General features: G+C 43.4%; 3 protein-coding genes across 3 annotated transcripts; 2 read left to right on the top strand and 1 right to left on the bottom strand.

The window, feature by feature from the left end:
* Nucleotides 1-1,001: 1,001 nt before the first annotated feature.
* MYCFIDRAFT_81317 (uncharacterized protein) lies at nt 1,002-2,379 on the top strand (the record flags this gene model as incomplete). The annotated part of the gene is made up of 3 exons (XM_007930290.1): nt 1,002-1,313; nt 1,450-1,618; nt 1,670-2,379. The coding sequence occupies 3 exons, from the start codon at nt 1,002-1,004 to the stop codon at nt 2,377-2,379; spliced, it is 1,191 nt and encodes a 396-aa protein (XP_007928481.1).
* Nucleotides 2,380-2,601: 222 nt separating this feature from the next.
* On the bottom strand, nt 2,602-12,641 carry MYCFIDRAFT_176544 (uncharacterized protein; the record flags this gene model as incomplete). The annotated part of the gene is made up of 8 exons (XM_007930289.1): nt 2,602-2,639; nt 2,688-2,777; nt 2,809-2,927; nt 2,963-3,106; nt 3,142-3,248; nt 3,279-3,424; nt 3,477-3,519; nt 12,636-12,641. 8 exons carry the CDS (start codon nt 12,639-12,641, stop codon nt 2,602-2,604), a joined length of 693 nt encoding a protein of 230 aa, XP_007928480.1.
* Nucleotides 12,642-18,479: 5,838 nt separating this feature from the next.
* Nucleotides 18,480-19,447, top strand: MYCFIDRAFT_38554 (uncharacterized protein; the record flags this gene model as incomplete). The annotated part of the gene is made up of 4 exons (XM_007929766.1): nt 18,480-18,906; nt 18,955-19,076; nt 19,124-19,317; nt 19,363-19,447. The coding sequence occupies 4 exons, from the start codon at nt 18,480-18,482 to the stop codon at nt 19,445-19,447; spliced, it is 828 nt and encodes a 275-aa protein (XP_007927957.1).
* Between the last annotated feature and the right edge of the window lie 2,035 nt (nt 19,448-21,482).

The following is a 21,482-nucleotide window of genomic DNA, read 5'->3' as shown; positions in this document are numbered from 1 at the left end:
GGATCTTGAGCTTGAGGAGTGATCGCTGCACCAAGTTGATGATCCACAGCGGCGGCAAGTCCAATGTGCGCAACACCTGCCTCCTCAGTACGGGGTCGTTATGCGCTGGTCAATCTGTTCCAGCCCGTTCCCTAGCGGTGGCTGTTTTACAGCCTTTTTTCTGCCAGGCTTGCAATTATCAAAATTTGCAACAGGGCATACCTGGTAACGCTTGTTTCCAGTCGAAAGGTGCTTCTCAAAGCGCTCGACTTCTACCTGAAATACATCAACAGAGATGCACAGTCAAAGGGGCTAGATCTGCCTGACCACAAACGAGCGCCTCGGGAGATCGAAAAGGTTCCCACGAGCATGGGGTCCAACCGCGTGCGTTCATAGACGTGTTCATAGGTGGTACTTTCTGGGTAGGCAGGCCGCAGGAACGAAAGGCTGAATGCAAGCCAGCAGGAACCACTCCGCCATGGTCTACCCGCTTCACCAATCACTTACGGTACGCAAAGCGGTCGGCACTGCGCGAGCTCTGTTCCATGAGCTGAGGCCTGCTTATGATCGCCTGCATACTTCATAGCATTGTGCAACATCGCTGCTCGCATCGAATGCCATGTGAACAGCATCTCTCAGCACTTCATTGCCCAGTAGGGGTCTTTCTGCCCGCTCTGACCGCATTGCGGAGCGTGTGGTGCCCATTTACCACTGCTTTGCCCGAGAGAAACAAGCAAAGCGAAGGCTTGGATCATTATTGTTCCACGACATGACCTGCAACTCACCCTGGTCGCAATCCTTCAGCTGGCTGACCTCCGCACATGTGCCAAATGCGGAACGCCTTTTGCTGGACAATTGAACGCACACGCAGATCAGACTTGCGTGAGCAGTACGGGGACACCGACGTGGGCTGGGCGCTGCCATTCTCTTCTCAAAAGCGTCCCTTGCTTTCGTTCAGGTGTGCTCATCTTCCCGACCCTTTGTCCATCGAAATCGAAGCTGGTATGCGGACTACAAGCAACATGGCGCTCGCGTGGCCGGTCTTACTCTTGGTTGGCGCGGCCCTTGCTCAGCAGCAATGCTACTTCTCGGCAGGTGCTCAGTATCGCGCTGATTCCCAAGTAGTGCCATGCAATGGTACTGGAGCGTCCGCTTGCTGTCGGCTTGGCGATACCTGCTTGTCTGGCAACACCTGCTACAATCATGACACGGGCAACCTGTATCAGTATGGCTGCACAGATATCCACTACGAAGATGCGAGTTGTCCGTACAAGTGCGGGCTTGACCCAAGTACAATGCCCCTGTTTTCACCATCATCCTTTCCAGCGCTGATGGTAAGCAGACAAGTCACCGTGGATCGCGCTCGAATACTGCCAAGATGTGCAAGACCTCTCGAATACTTGGATCTGCCATTCTCCCGACTCGTGTGGATGCGATTGGCAGTCCACGAGTGACCTGCTTGTATTGCAGCCTCGAGGCTGTAAGGAAATGGGCAGTGATGCACTTGTCGCTCTCTATGCTCCAGAAAAGCTCGCACCGTACGTTTCGCTGCCTTCAAGCATTGGCGGTTCGACTGGATACTACTCCCCAACTGTCTCCGCGGGAAGCAACTCCTGGGTAGAGACTGCAGTCCCTGGATGTGAGTCTTACCACGTGCTCTTTGAACCTGTATACTGACCTTCGCCGCCAGACACTCCAACTCCTTTCACACAGCTAACGACATATCGTGATGCGCCAACAACGCCCATTCAAATCCAGCCCGATGCCACGCCTGGACCATCGACATACGCCTCCGCTGCAAGTTACACCGCACCCTCATCGAGATCGACTTCCACACGCAGCAGCGATACCACAGCAGCCTCGGCGTCCGGCTCGGCTACACTAAGTGGTGATGCTTCTCTAGTATCGCATAGCAACGCGCCTGATACCGGACTAAGCACCGGTGCCAAAGCCGGCATTGGAGTGGGTGCAGGAGTCGGCTTTTGTTTGACAGTGGCTTTGATCGTTGCCCTCATCCTCCTTCGTCGACGAAACAATAAAGAAGCCAAAGCACACCCGGCTCCTCCTCCTGCGCCATCGTATCCAGGGACACCACACATGCAGCAACAACAGCTTGCGCCCTATCCTTACGGATCGCCAATGCAAGGCATGAACTGGGCTCCGCCATATGCGCAAGGCCAACTCCCCGAGGCGTACACTCCATACCACCAAGATTCACAAAGCGAGGTGTCAAGAGACAAGTCGCAAAATTCTCCTTCATACAAGTCACGCTCGCCTCCTGTACCCAGCCCACCAATGGAGCTTGCTGCAGACGCGACGAGGCCACCTATTCACGAGATCGACTCGCATGATGCAACGCTTGATGCGCGGCCAGAACATGGGGAGGGCGGGAGGTTTTGAAAGGCACGCCGAACCGAGGCATCGGTATATAGCACGGTGTAATTCTTGGGGTTGTTCTGCTGGCAGACGCTTCTTGGAGATCCTTAATGGTGTGTGCGTCAATTGTCTGTATACATGCGTCATGTAGCCTTAGATTTCTTTCCATGGGACAACATCCCAACACTAGTGAGCATGTCACATCCTCCTCTTGCACTGTGATGTCGGTAATACAACCACAGCCCTTCATCGGCGCGGCGTCGCCAATGCAGGATAGTGATGCTCTCGCGATTGAATCGAGCATCCTCGCGATTACGTCCTTCAAACTTCACCCGAACCCGGACCTTTTGGCGTTTTCATTCCTTGTCGACTTTCCAACTCGCATTCTCTCCCTTGAGCCTTTCGCAAATTTCCATATGTTGCTTCGAGTTATGAGCTTGCAGGGCTAGACACCATCGACTATCTCGAAGCCTAGCGCGAGATTCTCGAGTAGAATGTAGTCATCGTTGGCGGCATGTGCTATTAGGAGCCATTCGAGGTAGGCGGCCGTAGTGGAAGGAAATGGGCGAGAGCTTGTCGCGTTGTTTTCAACTGGCTCTTGTAGCACGGTCGCGATAAATATGAGAGAGGCAACTGTGAGAGATCAATGTCATAGTTATTCGAAGAGTAGATGTTAATTGCTATTGATAATCGTATAGATGGTGTAACGTCTCGGCTCGGAAATCGGGAGTGAATGAAGACGGTCCGAGCTCTGTCGAAAGGACACCTTCACAAGCCCCGGCAGACTCTTCGTCTCTTGATCCCACATCACGCTCACTAAGACCACAACATTGCAGTGTGCCTAGCCCATGCCTCTTTGCTCTTGGCGTGATGTAATCATTTTGGTATAGTGACTGAACATCGCCGACACGTCAGTATTCTACGATGAATCGGCAGTTGACATGCCTCTCACCGATCGCCGAACCTTCCTTCAACCTTGAGAGCTGCAGGAAGGCAGCAGTGGTGATGCATATAAGGAGGACAGAGTGGGTCCAGTCGGAAATTAGAGATTCCGCCGGGGAGCCGATTTCTTAGCCTTCTACACACATTTCTGCTCTTCCAGTAAACAATCTATTTTGCACCTCGTCGTCGCTCTCTCTGCACCTTACTATCGCTATCGCTGCTCTTACTGTCGCAATGGACACCTATATTGAAGGCCTCGCAGACGCCGCAACTAGCTATATTGAAGGCCTCGAAGAAGCTATAGCCTTCGACTTCGCTGCTGCCGCCGCCGAGCTCGAGAAGGTAGTATTTAACACGCGGTTTAACGCGAATAGAGACGTTAAGAAGTATAGTATTAATGAGCTAACAACGGCGGAAGATATAGCGGATATCTTTAGTAGAATGCGGCCTATTAAGCAAGACGATTTGCTGCTCGACTTGGCTAGTCTCGACGGTAGTAAAGAACTCGACGGTAGTAAAGAACTCGGCGGTAGTAAAGGTAACGGTAGTAACGGTAGTGACGGTAGTAACGGTAGTAAAGAAGATGCTAAAGGCGAGATTGTAAGTAATAAAGAGCTAACTAAGAAGAAGAAGGCTTCTCGTAGCTATAACGAATTTAAGAGCCGCTAGCGTAGTTATTACTTTAACGCGTCGTAAAGGTTAGTAGTACCTGTTCTAGCTAATGTCGCTTCGTAGCGACAGTTGCTATTCGGATTGCGACCGGAGCCCTTCTAGGTTAGTAAGGACGATAGAAGCACCTACTAGCTATTAATTAATAACGTATAGTATACTAATAGCGCTTACCTTATGTCCGCTTCGAAGTATATACGCATCTTTAGCTTCAAGTGTCGCCTTAGTCGTAAGTAGCGCGCCTTATAGGCGGATAAGTCGAAGAAGTCGAACAATAAGAGGCTTCGTAATACTAATAAGGACCGTAACCTCTATATAGCGCGCCTAAAGGTTAAAGTGTTGTATAAGCCGTATAACGAGACTAACCCTACTAGCAACCTCGTTAAGAATAGTAAAAAGGAGTTTAAGCGTATTAAACTAGTCGAATACTAGTTCTCGTACTAAAGTAGGGATTAGGCCGCTTATAACTACTCTCTCGAGACTTCTAACCGTAACAAGTTGAATTCCTTCTAGCGGAAGGTAGTTAGTAACGAAAGGCAGAAGGGCTATAGAGCGGCGGAGGTAAAGGACAATATAATAAGTAAAAACGCACCTAGGCAATATAAGGTTCTTAAGGCTTCCGGAGGCCTTAGTTTTAAGCGAATGCACGTTCTTAATAGCGCTCGAGGCTTCCGTAAAGTACACCCTAATATCCGGCATACTAGCGGTCGATTAAGCACCTTAGTACAGTTGTTAGAGTTAAGAGATTAGTTGTTAGAGTATAAGTTCTTATTTCCTCGAAGTATTAAGAATTAGAGGTGTTGCCGCTAAGCATCCGTAAGCGGTTTAGCTTATCTCTTAGCGCGACCTCTAAGTAGCTAATCGGCGCGGGACTACCCTTTCTCCGATATTATCCCCTCTATTTTCCTTATTTAGAATCTTCCTCGAATACTAACTTATAATAACAATAGCATAATACCTATACGAATACGTCGAAGCTAAGCATTATTAAAGTGGCGCCGACACTATTAGATATATATTTGCTAAACGGGAAAGACTAGAGCTTCTATAAAAATATAGGCGGCTTTGTTTAATAGATTCTATATACAAGACGAATTTCCTAAGTTAGAAGCTATTTACTATTATAGTACGCGACACTACCGGCTCTTAGCGCTACCCCTTCTATTTTCTTATAGAATACGAAGACGGCGACGTTATATTATCGTATATACTTGTTGTTAAGAGATAGTGTCGAGAAAATAGCATAAGGTAGACTTCTAGGTACTAGGTTACAGACGATAGCGGAGCTAAACAGCGAGCGGTCAAAATCGCCTTTCTAGGTCTAATTGCAGGTAAGACAGAAGTGACCTATTATCTCTGCTATAAACACGTCGACGCTACACTCCGTAAGCGCTTTAAGGCCGACAAATACAAGAAGACCTTAGACTATATACTTATAGCATTAAAATTCAGAAGAACGGAGCTTAGTTGTAACGACTCGATAAACAAAGCAATCAACGCGCTTCTACGCAACCTCTACGGCTAACCTAAGCGAGAATAGGTCAAATATATTAAGAACGAGTTTATTAAAACTAAGCGAATGTAGGCTAATTTTGCACGAGAACACTTACCTCTATATATGCAGTATAAGACTACTAATCTATTAGAAGGTCTATATTCTTGCCTAAAGAAGGGGGACCTTAAACGCGCTATAGCGGCGTTCTCGCTAAAGGGCATTGCTATCTATATCGATAACGTTGCGAATAGCTTCGACTATAGGGCTAATATCGCCCTTTATAACTTCCGCTCGAAGATGCACCCTATTATCTATACTAATAAGTAGTTAAAGCCACTTCCTTACCCTGTCTAAGCCCTTATTGCCGCCGAGATTACGCTCGGTAAGCTAGAATTTGATGCTAGCGATATTAGAGACCTCGACAACTATAACTTCTGCGAGTGCGCTTTCTACCGGAAGTATTAGATTATATGCCGCTATATCTATGTATGGAATAAGCTCTGTAACAACCTCTCGGAAGAAGACTATACTATATAGACATAAGGCTAGTAGGAGAGCGGCTTTAAGTTATACTTCACTCGAGAGCGCGTTATTATTAACCTCGAGCTAGAGACAATAACAAGACTAGAGCGACGCGCTATTAAGATGAAGGAGCAGGTGTTTAATATCCGAGAGCGCTTCTACAACCTCCGTAAAGAGTTAGCTAACAGTATAGACGACGACACGGCCGATAAAGCACTTACTAAGTAGTTGTCTCGAATATAGGCGGCTGTAGACCCTATTATTGCCCTCTTAGTTGCTAAGCTAGTTGCAGAGGTTTAGTTACTCGGCCTTTAGGTGCCGCTAGCACTATTACTGCTACAGCTATATTAGATAGCAACTATACCGACAAGCTCTTATAATCGGTCGCTATAGGATACTTCGTCTATGCCGCAGTATTTACTTACTTAACTAACGCATAGCAGTAGTAGTAAGAGGTCGAGAAACGCGTAGAATAGGGCGGCAGCGGCGGCGGTGGTAGTAGTAGTACGGCAGTAACGATAACAACACCTCGGATTAAGCGATATTGCTATACTATACGTAGACTTTAGCTTTATTATAGCGATAGCGAGGTTAGAGGGCAGTAAGGGTAGTAAGGGCGAGAGGAAACGCGTAGTTTATTTACTAAGATTTAAAACAGTAGAAGGTGCTAACAATAGAATCCGTATCTCGTAATCTCCGGTTCCGGCAGACCTACTCTGTCCTCCTTATATACAAGACCGTAGCAGTCTACCTGAAAGACACTTCATTTTCCCTCCTGTTAAAACACCCTACTACAATTGCTAAATATTCCTGAATTTTAAAGAACGAAACCTTTAGCACTACCTCCTATCAGGCTTGTAGGCATAAAGAATTAAACTGCGACGGGTGTACGTAAATAGATTAGTAATTAGTTAGGGCTAGCTTCCGAACTTTCCGACTAGCTAATTACAAACACACCTAATAATTCTTCGCCTACAAGCCTAAGAACAAGCCGTACCAAACTAGCCTGCGATATAACGTGTACAAGGAGGACTTCGTAATGCTACCCTCTTCGTTAGCGTAGTAGGAAGGGCCGCTGCTAGCTGTTTCCGGTAGACGCTAAACGATTAGTAGTTAGTTTAGCATTAATTAGAAAGCGGCAACCTCCGCGAACCTCGACAAGTAATACCTCCTATAGTCGCAAATACGACTATACTATTTAATTTTATTACCCTTTTATAGAAGCTCGGAGGTTGCCGAGCTTAGCTTAGCGGCACTTAGCTATTCGACTAGGCTTTATACTACCTATTTCTACATTACTATATTCTATTATAATATATTAGTAACGATTATAGAATTATAGAACCGGATACTACGATTATTTTAGTACAAAAATTAGTATAATCGCATCGCTATAGGGCGTATATTAATTCGATAAAGTATCGATATAAAACGACGAGGTGCTTATAAATCCGCGCTAACGAAGGGGTAGTATTACGAAGTCCTCCTTATATACGTTACTACTTTTTCGCGACTATACAAATATAACAATCTAAATAGCGGAGATTATAGCCCTACTAATTGCGCTTTATTCTACCTACTAAAAAAGTCTATATAACGTTAGCGCGTTAAGTTTTCGCTATTCTACTAAGCCGACTCGACTATAGCTATCCGGATTGCTAGGCGGCTAGCTATACTACTAGAAACACCTTAATATAAAACATACCGCATCGCCTAGCTAATACTTAGAGGTCCTTCTCCTAACGCCGGCGATTATTATTTAGATAGGCGAAAATTCCGTCCGACGCCTACTAACCGCTCTATAGCCTTCGAAGGCAATCGATAACCTTCCTATAGCCGACTCGACACTTCGAGGTCCTTCGTAGACTATTTCTAAACAACTTTTATAAAGCGATTAAGGGCGCCCGAGTAGTACTTATTATATTGTCGCTAGATAGTAGACGCTATTCTAAAGCTAAGGCTAAAACACCTAAAAGTCGCTACTAATACCGCTAATACCGCTATAGAAGAAGCTATAGAGCCGTTAAGCGAAATTAGTAATATACTAGAATATCTGTTCGATACCGTAGGTTAACTAGTCGTCGATATATAAGGTAACTATATACGTATCGATAATATAATAGATATAGATATAGACGAAGATAATAATCCGCTTCTAGGCTAGCCTAGCTATCCGACTTAAGGCCCTACGGGTATACTAATATAGCGTCTGCCTATCCTAATAACTAGCGGCAATCTATTTAGTAATCTCGACGATATAGAGATACTAGCTAGAATAGAGCATATCGGCTAACTATCTCGAGCTACTACTGCTACTAAAGAAGAAGAAGAAGAAGAAGAAGAGGAGTCTAAGGATAAAGACTAAGGCGAAGAAGATGCTAAGCTAAGTAACGATAAAGAGGTTAATACTTATAATTTAGATAATAACGACGACGACGACGACGATAAGAAGGCTGCTAAGACCGAGCGTAGGGCTACTAACGAAGACACTATTAAGCGACGACTCGACAAATACTATAAGGAGCTAAAGGGCCTTATACGGTAGTACAAGATTAGCACCCTATATCTAGTTAAGTATTTAGTTAGCAAGCTAGGCAAGAAGAACTCTAGATCTCGTAAGACGACTAAGCGCTCTACGTAGTACGAGCTTAATCTGTAGTCCCTCCTAGTAGCCTTTCTAGAGGAGCGTCTATTTAGTAGCCGTATTATCCGCAAGGAGCTAAAGGGCCTAGTCGGAAAGCCGTTGTTTAGTATATATAAGCTAGAATATAGTAAGATAGAGATCGACCTTACTAGTATAGACGAGACTATTAAGCAAGCTGCACCGACTTAGTACAAGCTCTATATAGAAGAGCTACTACCTAACCTTCGCCGCGATACCGAGCAATACTAAGAAGAATTCCTAGATAAGCGCAATATAGCTAAGAAGCGTACTATTGCGTTAATAGCTTAGGTATTATACTCGATTTCATATATTAATACGTCCTTCTTCCCGAAGGCTCTCGGTATATATCGGTCTCGTATAATATTGTCGGTTACTAACTATTGTCTTAGGAATCTTCCTTGTCTCTAATAGCGCGAGTCGTCGCACGATTAAGTGCTTAAACAATCTAAATATAGTACTGTCGTACCGCACTATTTAGATCCTAATAGACAAGAACGCCGATATATAAGAGACCGAGATCGCAGAGTTAGCTTACTATAAGGACAAGCAGTAGTTCTTTATAATCGACAACTTTAATCAGATATAGAAGCATACTATCTAGCGTTCCGGAGAGACTAACGAGATAAAGGCTATAACTATATCGTATATCGCAAAGAATAAGCGCATTCCGAAGGGCGGTCTAAAGAAGAAGATAATCTATTACGATAAGCCTCTCGATCCTAATAATATCTTTAAGAATATATATAAAGATTAAGCAACCCGGCTAGCAAGTTAGGATAGTGTCGAAGAGCCTAGGGTTATCGAGAATGTAAACAAGAAGACCGCTATATTCTATATTAATAAGGCAATCGTATATACATTTCTAGAGGCCTATAAAGCGCTATTTAAGAAGGAGAAAGAAGAGGCAGGAGATGCTATAGTAACACCTCTAGCCTAGCCTGTAATCGACGAGCTTCCTATAGTACGTATAGAGCTGTATTCGATACTAGTCTCGTTTAACGATAAAGCGACGCTTAAGGGCATAGTCGCTGTTTAGGATAAGATTTAGCTTAGCTTTATAGACCTCGATCGCGATAAGGATTTCGCAAGCGGACCTAATAGTCCTATAACCCTTATAGCTAGCGACAACATAACCGTATTGCGATCGATCGGTGTCTATAACGAAAGCGTTAAAAGCGAAGATCTATACGACAAGCGAGACACTATCGTCGCTATCCCTATAGCCGAATTCTATACTATAATAAACACATTCTTTACCGCCCTACGCACCTACTAGAATGATAATAAGGCTAGTAAACCTCTACTAGTCGCACAGACCTTAAAGGGCGATACGGCTTTCTAGTATAGCGAGAACAAGGTTAGTAAGAAGAAGCCTAAGTTCTTCGAGATCCTATAGCTAGCTATTACTACTTTCCGCTCTCGTGCTATTAGTGCGTTAATATAGTAGCTTTCAGATAATAGCCGGATTGTTATTACTAGCAAGGAGAACTAAATAGACCTAATTGCCGAAGCCCTCTCGCGAATAACTACTAAGCAGTATCTCTACGTCGTTAAGGAGGTAATTTATAAGTAGCTATTATTAACCGCCGCCTAGCGTAGTAAGCCTTATCGTACTAGGGGCGAAGCTCCCGATGCCTAGTATATAACGATAGCGAGGTTAATAAAGGAGATCGAAACTAGCCTAACTCTCCGCAAGGCAGTCCGCAATATAAACATCGGATATCTACGTAGAATTACCGATTTCCTAATCCCTAGCTTCTTCGGCGCTAGCTAGGGCAATTACGGGCGTATAATAATCTTAAAGCGCTAGATACTTAGTCCTAGTTGTAATCCAGTTATATAGGATGCTATCCTTTTATCTAGTATCGTATCTAATAGTAAGAAAGGCTATACCCTAGCCGTCGACGAGTAGCTCGAAGTTTATAACTACGAGTATTCCGAGGATATTAATCGCATCGCTAACTCGATACACGATTTAGTAGCGACGTTTAAGAAGGTTGCCCTTAATCGAGAGCCTTCTCGAGTCCTACGTAATATAATAACTAGCTTTACTAGTATTAAGCTAAGTTTATACTACACCTATAAGAACACGTCTAAAGACGTATTTAGTCGTACTAAGATGCTATTTACGAGCGGGTTCATGTCTCCTTATAGTAATCTAGGCGGCAATGTCTCGGATAATATTTAGCAAATCGGCGGTATATAGATCGATACGAAGGTTGCTACATTTAACGAAGCGAATAAGCAGTACTTCGAAGGCCGTACTACGATCTTAGACGAGGTAATTGAGGATCTAGACACCGCTAATACCAACCGCGAAGATATAGCTAACCGCGGTAGCCTTAAGGATGCTATCGTTAGTAATAATAATAGGTCTAAGTAGCTTAGTATAATCCGCAGATCGGATAGGTTTAATACACTAATTTTAGTAGAGGTATTAGATATAACTAGCACCGATTAAGAGAAGGAATTGGCGCTGGAAATAGCACTAGAAATAGCACTAGAATTGGCGCTAGAATTGGCGCTAGAAATGGCACTAGAATTGGCGCTAGAAATGGCACTAGAATTAGCGCTAGAAATAGCACTAGAATTGGCGCTAGAAATAGCACTAGAATTGGCGCTAGAAATAGTAGTAGAGTTAGCATTAACAAGATCCGTTATAGCTACCCTTCTATTATATCCTTGTAAGCTCGCTAAGTCCTTGTCCTATCCCCGGAAAAGTAAGCCGTAATACTACGCTCGATCGCAGGTTATATACTATACTATCTTCTAGATCGGATAGGTTATACACTATAATATATTAGGCCTGTTTAGTTCTACGAGAGCTAGTTAAGTTGCTTCTACGAGTGTAGGCCTAGCACTAAGCCGTCGCTGCTAACCCTACCTAGTTAAGTTGCTTCTACGAGAGCTAGCGTATAATGCCTAGTTTAGCTACTTCTACGAGAGCTAGCGTATAATGTGTAATGCCTAGTTTAGCTGCTTCTGCGAGAGCTAGCGTATAATGCCTAGTTCAGCTGCTTCTACGAGAGCTAGCGTATATCTAGTTTAGCTGCTTCTGCGAGAGCTAGCGTATAATATGTAATGCCTAGTTTAGCTGCTTCTACGTCTACGAGAGCTAGCGTATAATGTGTAATGCCTAGTTGAGCTGCTTCTATAAGAGCTAGCGCTAGAATTGGCGGTAAAATAGCGCTAGAATTAGCAATAGAGATAGTGCTAGAGATAGCACTAGAGATAGCACTAGAATTGGCATTTAATAAGGTCCTTCCTAACTACCCTTCTATTATGTCCTTATAAGCTCGCTAAGTAGGGTCTTCTATCGTATCCTTATAGGCTCGCTAAGCAGGCTCTTTATTACCCTTCTATTATGTCCTTATAGGCTCGTACCCTCGTAGTCGAGTATATAGCCTTAGCTATTAACGCGCTTGCCGGTAGTCGATAGTCGATAGTCGATAGTCGATAGTTAATAGTCGATAGTCGATAGTTAATAGTTAATAGTCGTAAAAATCGTATATGTTAAGAGCTAGCGGAGAAGCGTAAATTCGAGGAAGCGATAAGGATACCGAGTCCCGCTAAGACCCCGGATTTAGTATAGTAGAGCGCTTAATTAGTAGGATTAAACGTTATAGCTGCTTCCTTCCGTATATTAATAATACCTTTACGACTTTTACAACACTTTTACGACTTTTATAATATTAATATAGCGAAATACGTCGATTGCGCGCATTTCTAGCAAATAGCGCTAACAAAAGTATCTAACACGATAACGACGGCCGCCTTAGGCACTAAGAACCGCCTCCGAAACCCGAGAAGTCGCTAACACTAGCGACACTAGCACTATACTTATTGCACCGCAGCTATTAGCACTACAATATATACGGTAAGGATAGATACATAGGGCGATAACATATATCGAGCGCAAGCACTCTTCGAGAAGCTACGATAGCCCTCTTACGTTAACGCCCTCTATTGCTTAGACTCTCCTAGAACGATCATTCCGATAACTAGTTACTATACGAGGCAGAGAAGAACGAGTAGTAGCGTCCGGGGATCTAATTAACTAGCGGCACTAAGCGGCTATAGAAGCATACACTCCGAAGCATACTAGAATTATATATAGCCTATATACTACGCGCAATGCGTAATAATTAACGCATTCTATCGCTAACTATAGTACGAGGTGTATAGGAAGGGACTTATTAAGCGAAATAATAACAGCTTATTCGCTAAAGCGACACTTATTAGTACCTAGACAACAATAGAGTGTAACCGCGCCCTTAGTATTAGAGACACCGTAGAAAAGGGTTGTCGAGCGCGTTACAGTCGTATAGTAATATTAATACGCTTGCTAGAAGAGGGGGCGCACTATAGTCGAATAGCAGTCTTAATACGCTTGCTAGAAGAGGAGGCGCACTACAGTCGAATAGTAGTCTTAATGCGCAAAGGGCTGCAGTCGTATAGTAGTAAAGACTAAGCGCCTTCGGGCTTAAGTATACTAGAGGCTCTTACGCAACGACTAAGGTTATTATAACTAACAATCCTAACGAAGGCGTTACGCCGACTTAACTAGATACGCGTATATTATCCTATAAAGAATCCGAACGTAGGAAGCCTATAGCCGCTACTTAAGGTATACCTTACTAAAGAGTTTTTACCGAGTTAGACCTATAGTAATGCTACGAACCTATTAACCTACGAACTTATTAACCTACTTAGTAGGAGAGTCGCTATCGAGCCGCTACTTAAGGTATACCTTACTAAAGAGTTTTTACCGAGTTAGACCGTTAGCCGTATTATAGGTATACCTTACTAAAGAGTTTTTACCTCCGCTAATCTATCTAAGACCTCTGCAGTTTGCACTAAGACTGCGATATTCTAATAACAACCTTAACTATACTCTTTTAGTTAAATGCGCAGTCGGCGCCCGCTAAAGCTATAGAAAACACCTACTCGCTAGGAGAGTCGCCTTGCAACGTCTTACTTAGCAAAGCCTATCGGAGACTAAACCTCGAAGAGAAAGGACTAAACAAACTCTACCGATCGAGGAACCTTAACTATTAGATAAGCGGCTCTGTCGGTAGCAAGCCGCAGAACTAGCAAGGAATAGTATTAATCGCTATAGAGCTACCTATATACGATAAAGAGGTATCGATACTATTATATACGCCGATAGCTAGTATATTACTAGGGGTGTTAGTGTGTTAGTATATATATATAGAAGAAGACGAAGAAGAAGAAGAAAAAGAAGAAGAAGTTAAGGTTAGAAAGCGGGTGCCTATATGCGCCTTATAGGTAAGGTCGGCCTCTACTAATAAGATTGCGCTATTTACGCTATAATAGCAAGGTAACAATAACGGCTATATATTACCGCACTCTTAAGGCAATAGCCGCCGACTGCTAGGCGAGTGCCTAAGGCTATAGCAGCACTAGAGGCTATAGCAGTACTAGAGGCTATAGTAGTACTAGAGGCTATAGTAGCACTAGAGGCTATAGCAGCACTAGAGGCTATACTAGCACTAGAGGCTATACTAGCACTAGAGGCTATACTAGCACTAGAGGCTATACTAGCACTAGAGGCTATGCTAGCACTAGAGGCTATACTAGCACTAGAGGCTATACTAGCACTAGAGGCTATACTAGCACTAGAGGCTATACTAGCACTAGAGGCTATACTAGCTATATACTTAAGATAATTTACGAGGAAGAGGATCGGTAGCGCAAATACGACCTAAACGTCTATAATTCTAGAGTATTCTTCCTTCTATAGCGAGCTATTAATCTCTAAGCAGTCCCTTCCTTTCTCCTATATCCGATTAACGATTAACGCCTACCTAGAGAGCTACCTATTATATGCCGACTAGCCTCTAATAGCCTACGCTTACGCCGGAGCACCCTGCCTCTAGTCTCTTCTATAGTACGAGATATAGTGCTTAGCAACTGCTTAGATCGCTAATAGTTAGCCTTAATCTAGGGATTAATACGAGGTATACTATATCGACCTCCTAGAGTGCCGGAAGGACTACGCTTATCGCGATAGCTAGTATCCTATATAACCGTATTAGCGTTACCTCTAGCGCTACCTCTAGCGCTACTAGAAGAACCTATAGTAGATTGTCTATCTCTGCGGCTACTACGAGCACCTTAACCTTAACCTTAACCTTAACTAGCTATAGGACGTACGTCTACCGCCTAGCTATTGCGACTAAGGAGACGATCGGCCTATATACGACCGGACTAAGTAAGACTATTCCTTAGGGCATTGAGTTGCGCTTGTCGCTAGACATTAGTAAGCGGTAGCGCCGTCGGTAATACAGATCTGCTCGCGGCAGCGGTGCCTTATAATAAAGCATCTCGGGTAGCTTAGGCTTCTGCTTCTGCTATTGCGGCGGCGGTCTCTATAGCTTTCTTTCGGTCCTCTATACGCTTCTTCTTTATATCGATATCCTCGCGCTACTACTTAAAGACCTCCGGACTAATACGCTTAAGTTTATTTAGTAACTTATATAATCTAAAAGGCCGCTATCCGTTATCGATAGAATCGTACTACTCCTTAAACTCGGATGCCTTCTTCTCGATAAGGTCTTTATTAACGTTAATACCCTATGCGGTATTCTAATTGTCTGCTAAGTTAGTCGCGGTAAAGACATTAGTAATGCTATATAGTATACGATTATTAATAATACGAGACAAAGGGAAGTCGAATATAGTTCTATCTTCCTAGCCTAGATACCGGTCGTTAACGACTTTAGCAGAGGTCTACGCCTATAGTATCTTAAACGCAATGCCTAGTCGGGTATTAGACTTTAGTGCTTTAAACTTCGGAGGTATCGCGGCTTCTAGAGGTAGATCGATATATACGAGGTTAAGTTCCGGATTGTAGATATTGTAGCAGGCCTCTTTATTAGGCAGGTCTTAGGTATATAGTGCCTTGCCCTTACCTAGATACCGGAGGACGACTTTACGAGAACATATACTATACTGCTCTCGGTAGTAATCGTTCTAGACCTCGAACTAGATACGAGGGATCTTCTCTCGTATAGCGATTTCCGATTTAGTCTAGTATATAGGATCCTCTTCCTTATCGTTACTATTAAACGGATTACCGACTTCTTACGTACCGGCTACATTAGCATCCTCGCCCGGTAGCTTAGATTAGCGGAGTCTAGATAGGCGAAATAGCGTATACGAGTTACGACGAGTATAGCGAGTAACGTTAATCGCGGTATAGTTAGTTCCTAGGCGGACATTCTTTACACTATCGTCGATATAGTATAGGAGGAAGATAAAGGCTAGACTGCTAACGATCGTATAGCCGATACGACTAAGACGCTATATTACATCCTCGATATCGCGTATAATAGGGAACTTAACCTACGCGACAATCTCGATATCTAGAACATTTAAGCCGACGCTAAATGCTATAGTAGCGATTATAATACGATGCTTCGAAGATTCTTCTAGATAGTCGGCTGTCTTATAGTACTAGTTATATCGACGCTTCTAGTTACGCTTAGCGACACTGCTAGTATAAAACGTAATAGTAGTATAAACGTTAATACCCTTATTGTCCTAGGTATATCGCTTCTTCGGATCTTAGCAATTAGCGGTAGTAGTAGTAAGCTAGTAGCGGATAACATTAGCTAGGTCCTAGATATACTTCCGACTATCGATAAACAATAGCGCCTTTTTAATCTTCTCGGGTATTGCCTCCTTAGTATTAGAATCGAAAGCACCCTTAATAGTAAAGTATAGATAGTCGTATAAGCTAAGCTAGTTCTTCGGAATAGTGCGTAGTATATACGTAGTATCTAGACGGTCGATACTACTATAGAGGATCTTTGTCTAATATAGCCTATTGCCTACTTCTCGGAAGCCGCTATGTTTAAGTATAAACTCTTCGGTCTCTTCGGATATAGTAGTAGAGCAGCTAAGCTATACTATATCGGTTCGGAGGAGCTTACGTAGTACATAGATTTAGGCATACTCCTTACGGAAGTCGCGCTACTTGTTTACTAAGTGCACCTTATCGATTACGACTAGACCGATACGTACGCGGACCTTTAGATCTCGCAGAAGCTTGCGAAACTCTAGACTAGTACCTGTCTCTAGACTTAGGATAATATAATAATATTTGCTGTCGAGGATATACTTAAATAGATTTAGATCGACGCTTCTCGTCTCGGAGGTAATATTAATAGCATTTAATAAGACTTCTAGCTCCTTTGCGATGCTAGTAATACTATCGGCTTGTTCCTCGCCGAGACGATTTAGCGGTGTGAATTAGAGGGTTATTAGACCTAGGCGAAAGTTAGTACTAATAGCAATAGTAACTAAACTAGTATTAAATAGCATACCTATTAATAACGTAAAGGACAGGAATGTTAGCGTCTTGCCTTCGCCTGTCTTCGAGATCTATAATAGATTATTGCCGCTAAATACAATAGCGTAGACTCTATTAATCTAGACAGGCCTCGGAGTGTATTCCTTCCCTAGATAAAGTAGCCTAAGAATCTTACGCAGACCTTCCGAGCAGATATCGCGGTATACTTCTACTACTTCTAAACAGGCTGCCGCATCGTATACTAGTCGGCGGATCTCTTCGAGGCTAAGCGGATTATTAGTATTATTAATCTAGCGGCATCTATCCTAGAAAAATGCTTTGTATTCGGACTTGTTCGCTAGCTACTAGATCTCTAGCAGATAGCTAAAATCTAGGCGCTCGCGACTTACTATAGCGCGACCTAGTAACTCGGTCGGATATTGCTATTATTAGCTATTAGTACGAACGCGTCGAGCAGTACGCTTCTAGTTCTTATCTCGCTTCTTTTGCGTGTTTACGGCATTCTGCTGCTTCCTACTAAGCTTCTTAAGCGGCATACTAGGCTAGATCGAGTCGAGTGTAGCGGCGCGGCGAGATTAGAGATTAGAGATAGCGAGGAGGCGGCGGTAGCGGCAAGGTTATAGAAGTGTAATATACTAGAAGTAGCAGTAGTAGCAGTAGTAGTAATAACTAAACGGCTATGCGAATAGTGTCGAGTGTCGAAAGCGCGAGTCCTTAACGTTAGCGCGCACTTTAGAAGTTAATGTTTAGTAACGAAGTTTGCTATGCCGGCGGTAGTAAGGTTGACTTTTAAATACTATAGATTAACCTAGAAACGGCTAGCGGACCGACTCCCGGCTTTTACGAGACAAACGCGCGTATGCTAAGTGAATTAGTGCATAGGAAGGGTAAAAAGCAAACGGAGAGGGCTACAAAGGCTATTAGCCCTAGGTAGTAAAACGGAGGCAACGTATTAATAATATAGACATTCTAAATATAGGAGATTATAGCGGTAGTGTTTCTTAGGCTCCGCGTGCTCTTTATAGCTTATTAGATGCTTCGTTTGTATATATATAGTATAAGGTAGGGTAGAACAAACAGAGCGTGCGCAAGGTTGTCTTAGTATACTAAGAATTAAGTATATATTTCGCATTTTAGTATATACTTTATATAGACAATTTAATAGATCGTATTATTACGTAGGACCCTTTTTCTAGGTTAGTCGATATCTAGCGTAGAACTGGTGCACTATATGCGATTGTTTAATTCTAATGTAGCAGGTTGTATAAGGGCCGAACGGGTTAGTCTTAGGCGCTTCGCTATAGGCTTAGCATAGACCGCTAAACTAGATATATCCTAGTGTACTTGGCGGAGAGATAATGCAAGAATATACAGAGGGTGGAAGGTGGAAGGTATATAGGTATAGAAGGTGGAAGGTACTATATTTAGGTGGTGGAAGGTCCCTACAAGCCTACAAAGCGGGGCGCCTGAATGGAGGTAGCTTCAGCATGTCTATGACACATGCAGACGTCGACCAGGGCAAGCGTGATGGCTACCCACGACCATTTCCCAATACGCCAGACAATGTGTTCCAGCAATTTAGCATGAAGGGCAAAGTCTCTGCAATTACTGGTGCTTCCGATGGAATTGGCTGGGCTGTGGCCGAAGCACTGGCCGAAGCTGGAAGCAATCTGGCCCTGATGTACAACAGCAACAGTGCTGCTGAGAGCAAGGGCAAACAGCTCGCAGAGCAGTATGGTATCAAAGTGAAGGCCTACCAGCTGCAAGTTACAGACCCGGTCAAGGTTGAGGAGACTGTCAATCAGATCGTCACGGACTTTGCCAAGCTGGATGTATTCGTTGCTAATGCGGGAATGGCCAATTCGAAGCCCATATTGGAGCAGAGTATTGAAGAATACAGGGAACTGGTGTCTGTCAACCGTGAGTGCAATCTCAATGACATACTTGGTCGATACTGACAGTTCCTAGTTGATGGAACCTTCTATCAGGCCAAATTCGCAGGACATGTATTCAAGAAGCAAGGTTTCGGCAATCTCATACTGACGTCCTCGATATCTGCTCATATCGTGAACGTACCCATCGATCAACCGGTACGTGAAACTCCGCCTTTTCCAGGCAGCGATGCTGATTCGAGTAGGTCTATAATGCCACCAAAGCTGCTGTTTCACACCTGGGAAAATCTTTGGCTCGCGAGTGGCGAGAATTCGCGAGGGTCAATATTGTGTCGCCGGGTTTCTTCGATACGAAGCTGGGAGCGGGACCAGGAGTGCGGAACGAAGCATACCGCATGGCTGTACTTGGGAGGCAGGGTCACACGAAGGAGATCAAAGGGTAAGATTTTCACTTCCTATTGGGACTTCTTGCTAACGAGCACAGATTGTTCCTCTATCTGGCAAGTGATGCGTCATCCTACCAGACCGGTTCTGACGTGATTATTGATGGAGGCTACACATTGCCATAGAGATATTTGTATGAGGTGATGTATCCACATGTCAAAACCAACCTAACTTCATGCCACTTTTTATCATCAAAAGTGCAGCTCTTTCTGCGACTCCATCCGGGCAGAACTATCGGGACGGGAATTATGCTCGCGTCGACAACCCTCAACCCACTCACGCCTTCGACGCAACAGTCGCCATCGACGACCTTGCCCATGGACGCCGTTCCGGCCGGGTGGTAGAATGAGGCCAATCCTGCAGGAATCTGCTTATCGAGTTCAGTATCCGTTTCCTTTTCATTCAGTACCGAGAAGCCAGGTCAGGCGTCTCGCTGGATATATATTCTTGCCCGGCTGCCGTGGTCATGATGTTACGAGACAATCTCACTCCAGGTCTCAGCACCGCTCGTGATGTGGGTCCCATCCACTAGTAGCGCTCCTTGACTCAGCGGTATCGAGAGATAGTCAATCGTGAGCTCTATATTGTCTTTCCCGGAGCCTTTAGCAGCAGCTTCCCACACTTTAAGCCAACAAAGAGCTCCGGTCTTGAGTTGAAGTCATTAGGGCCTACCGCAAGGCTGTACTTCGGATTCCTCAACTTCGAGAGTACGCAGCACGAAGGGTCATCCTATAGGTTTTGTCCTACATCTGGCCGGTCGACTGCGAGAGAGATACCGAATTTCTCGAGAGCCGCGCTAAAACATCTGCCCGACAAGTTCAGCGGATATCCTCTATCTCTAGCTGAAGGCGTGATGGGCCCGGAACAGCGACCAGACCATGGGTTCGTCTCGTCTTTCTTGAAAGATGGCAATGAGCTATCGTAGCTCTATCTATCGACTTGAAGTGTGTGTGTAGGCTATTACGTGTATGATGCCTAAGGCTGCAACTATACACACTTTATCTTTAGGCTTTCTATAATTAGCCCTCTTCTAAATATATTACAGTTTATATCTTAAGTAGTTATAAGCCCCCTACGTTTCTAATATATATTTTAATACTTCTAATAGTTAGTCCGACTACTACGTAGCTAGCGCTTATTACTAAAAATTACGCTAATACTAATATTATTACTACTACTATCGCTACCCTCGAGTATTCTAGTAGATACTAGTCTAACTCGAGTTAGTTACTATAATATTAGTATTAGCTATCCGCTATATTAGAATAATAGTATCGGCTATTCTCTATATAAATATAATATAGGCGCGCCTATTAGCGGCCTCTTAAGATAAGTCTATAGTCTCTTTTATTACTATTACTATCTATAATAGATCCTCTTATAACTCCTAATACTTATATAAGTAATATTCCTAAGCTAAAGAATAAGGAGAACTATCTAGTATAGGCCTATACTACTAAGGGTACCCTTAAAGATATATAGGTATAGTACTATATCTAAGGGACCCGCCTAAAGCCTAGAATTAACCTATTATCTTCTAAGACTTAGGAAGAGTTTAAAGACCGCTAAGATAAATAGGAGGAAATATTAGTTAGCGCGTACGTAGATATTCGCTAACTATAGATCGGAGATCTAGTAGTCGTTACTTAGACTCGATACCTCTAAGATAGTATAAAAGTACCTATATAAGAAATATACTAGTAAAGGTAGGTCTACTAAATTTATACTCTTCTAGGACTATACTACCCTTCGCTACGATAGTACGGACTTTAAGAAGTTCTATAACAAGTATAAGAAGAAGCTCGGTACCTTAAAAGATACTAAACTAGCTATTAGCTAATATTAGGCTATCTATATATTTATTATATAGATTGTACTATTATTAGCTAGTAACCGGCCCTATATATATAGGCTAGGGCTTAAGCCTACAAAAGAGGCCTCCTTTTATATAGTAGATAGATTATTAACCTTGTATAGTATATTGTTTATATTACACTTCTATAATGCCTATATTATAGGGCTCTAATTATTAGCCTAAGCGACAGTCTTGTTATCCTATCTTGCTAAACATAGCTATATATATTGTTATAGGTTATATTACCCTCGGTTGCCTATACTATTACTACTAGCGGTAGTAGTAGTATTAGTTTCCGTCCTTTA

This window comes from Pseudocercospora fijiensis (assembly GCF_000340215.1).
Source record: "Pseudocercospora fijiensis CIRAD86 unplaced genomic scaffold MYCFIscaffold_6, whole genome shotgun sequence".
Taxonomy (NCBI): domain Eukaryota; kingdom Fungi; phylum Ascomycota; class Dothideomycetes; order Mycosphaerellales; family Mycosphaerellaceae; genus Pseudocercospora; species Pseudocercospora fijiensis.
Note: the sequence above shows the minus strand (reverse complement) of the source record. Positions and strands in the feature narration are given on the sequence as shown.